At 51.9% G+C, this 7,500-nt stretch overlaps 1 protein-coding gene across 1 annotated transcript in view; it reads left to right on the top strand.

The window, feature by feature from the left end:
• tenm3 (teneurin transmembrane protein 3) overlaps positions 1–7,500 on the top strand; it is a 204,192-nt gene that overhangs the window by 156,504 nt on the left and 40,188 nt on the right. The window contains exons 17-18 of the mRNA XM_062520548.1: positions 4,186–4,453; positions 6,511–6,654. Of these exons, the coding sequence (XP_062376532.1) occupies positions 4,186–4,453; positions 6,511–6,654 (412 nt within the window). The remainder of the gene's footprint in view (positions 1–4,185; positions 4,454–6,510; positions 6,655–7,500) is intronic.

Raw genomic sequence — 7,500 nt, 5'->3', positions numbered from 1 at the left:
GAGAGAGAGAGAGAGAGAGAGAAAGAAAGAAAGAAAGAAATAAAGAGAGAGAGAGACGTCGCTGCATATTTTTGTAGCATATTAGCAGCTGTAGCCTGCACTGTGAATGAGGGCTACCATAGGGTCATCCCTGCATGCTGTTTAAATGAAGTCTCCCCCCAGTCTCTCTCCCCCCCCCCCCTCCGTCTCTCCAGATGGGCTGGCTGATCCGGGGCCAGTCGGCGGCCGCCCTCCACTGCACGCGCTCACAACGCATTACCGTCTCCCGGGCTGTTCTCAGCGCGCATGAAAGCCCAGCTTTGTGAGGAAATGAAAACAAAAGTGTGCAATTTCTCGTTCATTCTTGGTCTTCCTCCTCCTCCTCCTCGTTCTCCTCCTCGTTCTCCTCGTCCTCCTCGTCCTCCTCCTCATCTCACTCTCGTTGTGGGCCCTCTGCTCGTGCTTTAGCAGACGGGGGCCTTGGCTCGCACCCCTGCCGCGACGCAGATGCTTCTATCATGGAACGCTCTTCAAGAGCTGCCCAGTCCCATTCAGCACTCGGAATTTGATCTGGTGTGTGTGGCTGCGTTAGAGTGTGTGTGTGTGTGTCTGTGTGTGTGTGCCATAAAGACCAAAAAGGGGGGAAAAAATGCGGCGCGTCACTTTGATTCATGGCTATCCCATCCATAGTGTCTACGCTTAGCAGGAAATGATTCCTTCTTCACGGTGGGGTGCGGGGGGGAGGGGGGGGGGGGTCGGAGAATACTTGATGGAGGTGACGCCTGGGATGATGTTCTCCGTCTGACGACCCATCCGCGCGCCCCCCCGCCGCCGCCATAGACCTTGTGTCCAGATGTGCCGCCACATACGATCCCCCTCTCGCCTCTCTCCCGTGAGCCCACGAGCGCGCACATCAAAGCCAGGCGTCTCAGCTCGCCACTCAGCTAGCATGGGACGGCAGGAGCGTCCTCCATCATGGACACGCATGGGCCGAACACCAGGGCCATCGTCTGTAGTGTGTCTGGCTCCCCCCCCCCAAAGACCCACATGGCTAAGGGTCTACAGACAGCACAACACTTTGGCTCCCCTTTAGCAGGCAGGCCCATCTGCCAGCTTGTTTTGTGTGTAGCGGAGGCTTTTTGGGTGATTGCGTCTGTGTCTGTGTGTGTGTGTGTGTGTGTGTGTGTGTGTGTGTGTGTGTGTGTGCGTGTGCGTGCGTGCCAGTAAATGTATGTAGTTGTGTGTCTGTGAGTCTGGCTGATCTGCTTGTGTGGCTGGGAAGCTGTCCTCTGCTCTGCGTCCAACTCTGTGGAGTAGATGGGCCCCGATCGAGCGCTAACCGGGGAGAATTAGAGCCAATGAAGTTAGCGTTTAATGAGAGGATCTGGCCCTAAGACTGTAATGGCTCCAGGCTTTTACGAGAAGTGCCATACACAAATGACAAACAGATCTCTCTCTCTCTCTCTCTTTCCTCTCCTCTCTCCTTCTCTTTTCCTCTCTTTTCATCTCTCTCGCTCTCTACTTCTCTCCTTCCCTCTCTCTCTCTCTCTTTCTCTCTCTGTCTCTCTCTCCTCTCTCTCTTTCTCTGGGCCGTGCAATGCAAAGCGCTCGTAATTTTTACCAGCTCTGCATGAGATACGACCTCTCCCAAAGCTCTTTGCCATGTTGGCGCGAGGGGGAGGATTTCAATTTTCGCATGGGCCCCTTCGAGCCCGGGCACATGCCCGTTACACAGAAGTTAAGAGCGCGGAGGAAAAAACATACACGTCGAAGGAAAATCTGAGAGGACGTTTATTAAACTTTTGATATACGCGAGTCTGTAATATTGTGAAATGTCACTGCAAGTAGCAGCTGTGGTACTCACTCTCAGACACACAGCCACCACCCAATCTAGGCTCAGCAAAATGTTTTTTTTACCGTATATATATATATATATAAATATATAAATATAGTCTTAGCGATGGGAGAGTAATGACTCCCAGACATATATCAGCCATATATATAGCATGACTTCATAATAGCGCCTCAGCTTTTTTGACGGGCTGATTTATCTGTTATGCGAACAAGCCCTTGAGAAGTAATAAGCCCACCCTGGCACCCTCAGAAGAGTTCTCTCGTCGGCGCCTGATAGCGGCGTGGGATAGATAGCAGGCCGAGAGCCTATAGCAGAACCCGGCCTCCATATTAGGAGTCTATTTGACGCCCAGTCAGCCATGATATTAAGTCAGCCATCGTAATTAAAGATCGCAGGCAGACACGGGTCACCCTTGGAAATTAATTCAGCCCTGGAGTTTTGCCCCTAAGAAAACACATGAGCAGGCTAGGCACACATATGAAGGGGCACAGCACACACACACACACACACACACACATGCGCGCGTGCACTGCACACACACACACACAGGCACACCGACACGGGAATTAGGTCTGTATGTCAATTGTGGTTATGCTGATGATAAGGCACCCCATGACCTATGGGGAGGAGTGCACCGTGTAAATGTGTGTGTGTGTGTGTGTGTGTGTGTGTGTGTGTGTGTGTGTGTGTGTGTGTGTGTGTGTGTGTGTGTGTGTGTGTGTGTGTGTGTGTGTGTGTGGATGTATCTGTACATTGAACCCACAGATGGGCTGTTAAAACTGCAAGCCCTTATTCTGTCATTGGGGAGTTTTTTTTCCTCCTCCCTCTATCCCCCCCCCCCCTCTCTCTCTCTCTCTCTCTCTCTCTCTCTCTCTCTCTCTTTCTCTTTCTCTTTCTCCCCCTCTTTTGCCCCTCTGTCCTCCTCCGTCAATTTGGTTTTCATTTTGATTGATTCTGTTGTCATTGGCCAAGCATATTGTATATCAAAGGCCGGCAGGAGAACAGAACCGCACTCTCGCGCCGCTCCTGCCATTCTAATGAAAATACAGCGGGATCCAATCCCCTCCACTGTACTGAGGAGGAAGAGAGAGGGAGGGAGGGAGGAACAGACGAGAAGAAAGGGGGAAGAGAGGAGGAAAGAGGAAAGAATCCCTGGTGGGGTTTTTGGGATGGGGTTTGGGGGGGGGGGGTACACTTTACTCCTTTAGTGAAAATCTGATGTGTCCTGTCTCTGTGTATGTGTGTGTGTGTGTGTGAGAGAGAGAGAGTGAGAGAGAGAGAGAGAGAGAGAGAGAGAGAGAGAGAGAGCAGCGACAGAAAGGGAGAGACAGAGTATGGTGTGTGTGTAGTAGTGGGGGCTTGTGATGGACGTGCAGATGGAGGTGTAGGGGGTTATGGGATGCAGGACGCCGGGGAAGGGGGATGAGGGGGTTTGGTGTTTTGAACGGCCGCTGCTGGACACTGCTGCTCCATCTTAAGTCCCTCAGAGAGAGTGCTACCAGAGATGGCCATGTCACTCTCAGAGCCATCGATACAGCACACAGGGACCACTGCCCACCACACACACACACACACTAGTAAGCACTCACACATATACATACTTACATGTCTTCCACACACAGACACACAAGAGATTTATTTTGCATGCACATATCTAAGTATACATGAGCACCCACACACCAACATGAATACACACACACGCACACACGCATGGCCATTGTGTGCAGGGCTATGTAGTGCTTATTAGCGGGGCGGTGGGCGGTGTGGCGCGGGCGCTAGCTGGCGTAGGGCTAGTTTGGCACTGGGCGGGGGACTAACTGGCGGCTCTGCAGCGCCCGCTCTCCCACAGATGGAGCCTAATCCTGCTGAAGGGAAACGGCCGCTTCTGAGGAGACTAATGCCCCTTCCAGCTGCTCGGCCCAACACTCACACACTCCAGGAGCGCAGGGGAGGGGCGGGGGCGGGGGGGGTGGGTGTGTGTGTGTGTGTGTGTATGTGAGCAGGGTAGAAGGTCATTTTGTTTGTCTTTTTTTCCTTCTCCTTGCGATCCTTTGTTCTGTTTTGCACTTACTTTGCGCACCTCGCACCTCGCACACACATACACACTTAAACACATACACACACATGCGCGTGCGCACAGACACACAGACACACACACACACACACACACACACACACACGCAAACTCTCACACTTTCACAACCCTGACACAAGATTTACACCACAAAAATGTTCCCTCTCCTCTCCACTCTACTCCTCCTCCTCTTCCTCCTTCATCATACCTTCTCTAACCTCTAACCACCTCTCTCTTCTCTCTCTCTCTCTCTCTCCCCTTCTCGTCCCTGTTGCAGGTGCTGCAAGAGGAGACAGCTATCCCGGGCAGTGACCTGAACCTGATGTACCTGAGCTCGCGGGCGTCCGGCTACAAGCCCCTGCTGAAGGTGACCATGACCCAGGCCACCGTGCCCTTCAACCTGATGAAGGTGCACCTGATGGTGGCCGTGGTGGGGCGCCTCTTCCAGAAGTGGTTCCCCGCGCAGCCCAACCTCTCCTACACCTTCATCTGGGACAAGACCGACGCCTACAACCAGAAGGTCTACGGCATGTCCGAGGCCGTGGGTGAGTAGGGGCAGTAAACGGGGGGGGGGGGGGGGGGTGTAGGGGGTGGAGTGTGTGTGTGTGTGTGTGTGGGGGGGGGGGGGGGGGGGGGGGGGGGTGAATAGTGAGATCGGTGAAGAAACATCCCCCTCCCTTCAAAAGGAGTCAGATGCTGCATTTCAGGCGAATGATGAGTTATGTTTACAAAGGGGTCACAAAGTCACATCTCTAAGGGACCCCACTTCACACAGGCAATATAATTTCTCAAGTGCACGTTCCTGCACGTCTGACGCACAGCCATTCTCTCAGTCGCACGCCCGAGACCAGCCGCTTTTCTCTTCATTTATGTGTGTGTGTGTGTGTGTGTGTGTGTGTGTGTGGGCACCCCTCTCCAGTGAGCACTTGAGGTGGAGAAGTGTCTCGGTCAGTGAGGGCCGTGGGAGTCTGGTCAGATGGGACGGCAGACGAGAGGTCAGGGCCGCGGCGTCGGCTCCCCTCCGCCCCTCTCCTCTCCTCTCCCCTCCGCAGCCCAGCGCTCTTAAAAACACACTCTTTTCCCACACACTGTAATATTTAAAGGCAGGGCAACGTGTTGCACCGCTGTTCAGTATGGGAACGAGCAGCAGCCAAGGTTAAAGAAAAGTCCTGCATATAAATAGCATCTATAGTTTCCTTAGCTCTAATGGCTCCATCCGTCTGTGTGTGTGTGTGTGTGTGTGTGTGTGTGTGTGTGTGTGTGTGTGTGTGTGTATGCTAATATTCCTCCCTGCTGAACACACCAGAAGGCCTGTGTCTCTAATTTAGATGGCTGAGGGCTTGCTCTGTTCAGAGCTCGGTGTGTGTGTGTTTTTTCGGCTGGCTTTTTTTGCTGACAGTATTTCTTCGCATGTATGATTGCTCTGTACAGAAACCGCAGGGAGGAATGTATTTTTCTCTCACTCACTCCCTCATTCTGTCTATCTTTCTCTATCACTCATTTTCATGAAGGTCAATCCATTTTTGGGGGGTCTGTTCTTTCTTATTTTATTTCTTTCTCTTTCTTTCTTTCTTTCTTTCTTTCTGTCTTTCTTTGTCTTCCTTTCTCTTTCTTGCTGTGGTCCCTTCTTTCTTTGTTGTCTTGCTGATGAGAAAGGCTGAGCGTGGACAGTATTTGGCTGCCTTTGGCAAAGGCTTCCTGGCAGGCAGGGTGGAGGAGAGGAGAGGAGAGGAGTGGAGAGGAGAGAGGCAGTGTGATTTCCATTTTCAGACCCGTAAAAATATAGTGCAAGGCCATATGGAAACGAAGGAAGGAAGAAATTAGGAAGACAAAAGAAAGAACAAAACAAATATGTCGGAGCTCTGCTATCAGCTTATGCGCTCATTAACGCTGGTTACCAACAAACCTAACTGCATGCTGTGAGTTTAAAGAGCTCGTATGAGGTGATTGTGGACACAAGTATTTACACATGAACACACACAGAAATTCGGATACAAACACACACATACACATACACACACACACACACACACACACACACACTCACAAACTCACAGACAGACACAGGAACACATGCAGGCGCACACCTTAAGGGCATCGATCGAGATCTCCTCTCCCTGCCTCTCATCAGAGTTTGGTTTTGCAATTGCATTACGCCGGTAATTTCACTCACCGAACCGCCCGGGCGGTTATTGATTGTCGGAGAGGTGCACAAGGTCGCCTCCTTGATGTGATGGGCTGCAGACAGATATGAATGTAAAGAGATTTGCTATGAGGCCGGCGGGTTGGCCGGGGCGGGGGCGGGGGGGGGACGAGGGGGGGTGGGGGGGCACGCCGCAGGCTGATGTTTGGAGATCCTTATCAAATTGGGCAAAGTTATGAGAAAGTCTCCAGAGCTCTGGAGGAGGAGGGCGGGGGGTGGAAGGGGGAGGGGACTGGGCATTGTAGAGAACTGGAGTGTCCTAATGCAGTCTGGGGATGACGTGTGTGTCTGTGTGTGTGTGTGTGAGGCCATGTGTGTGTGTGTGTGTGTGTGTGTGTGTGTGTGTGTGTGTGTAATGAGTTTGTGTTGCTGACTCTGTTGTCTGTGACTTCCCTGCAGTGTCGGTGGGCTTTGAGTACGAGTCGTGTCTGGACCTGATCCTGTGGGAGAAGAGGACGGCGTTGCTCCAAGGCTACGAGCTCGACGCCTCCAACATCGGCGGCTGGACGCTGGACAAACACCATGTGCTGGACGTGCAGAACGGTACAGACCCATATCACACTCCTCCTCAGTCTCACACACACACACACACTGGACAAACACCATTTGTTGGACATGCAGAAGGGTAGAGACCTATATCACTCTCCACTACCCCTCTTCTTCCCAAACACACACACACACACGCTGGACAAACACCATGTGCAGAACGATAGAGACCCATATCACTCTCCTCTACCCCTCCTCCTCCCACTCCTTGTCCTGCAGAAGACGTCTCCTCCTTAACACTGCTCTGAGATCATTTGTTTGTTGAATCAGCCTCACTGGCTCCTTGTCACCGGCTGACGTGAAGGTGTTGCCTGATAGGGCGCAAGTCCTCTGTCAGACGTGTTTGATCATTTCATTGGAGTGTCAGCGGAATAATACCAAATATCCTGTTGAATGTCATCCCCTGTGTTTGACTGGAGCTAACGCTGTTGTCTTATTTATGAGCTGCGGCATTTACACACACACACACACACACACACACACACAGCTGAGGGCCCCTGTCAACAGTTAGCACAAGGGTTTGGACGCGTGCACTGACACACTTATTAGTGCCCACTGATGCATGGCAGGGTGGGTTTTCTGACACTCAGGGGTTCTCTCTCTGTCTGTCGTTCTCTCTCTCGCTGTCTTTTTCTTCTCTCTCTTTTTCGCCATTTCTCTCTGTTTTTCTTCCCTCTCTCTGTCTTTTTCTCCATCTCTCTCTGTCTTTTTCTTCATATCTATCTCTCTCTCTCTCTGTCTTTTTCTCTATCTCCATCTCCCTCTCTCTCTCTGTCTTTCTCTCTCGCTCTCTCTCTCTCCCCATGTCTATTTCCTTTGCACTTCTATTTTACAGACAGATGG

This window comes from Sardina pilchardus, chromosome 2 (assembly GCF_963854185.1).
Source record: "Sardina pilchardus chromosome 2, fSarPil1.1, whole genome shotgun sequence".
Lineage (NCBI taxonomy): Eukaryota > Metazoa > Chordata > Actinopteri > Clupeiformes > Clupeidae > Sardina > Sardina pilchardus.
This window is presented reverse-complemented; position numbering and strand designations above follow the sequence as displayed.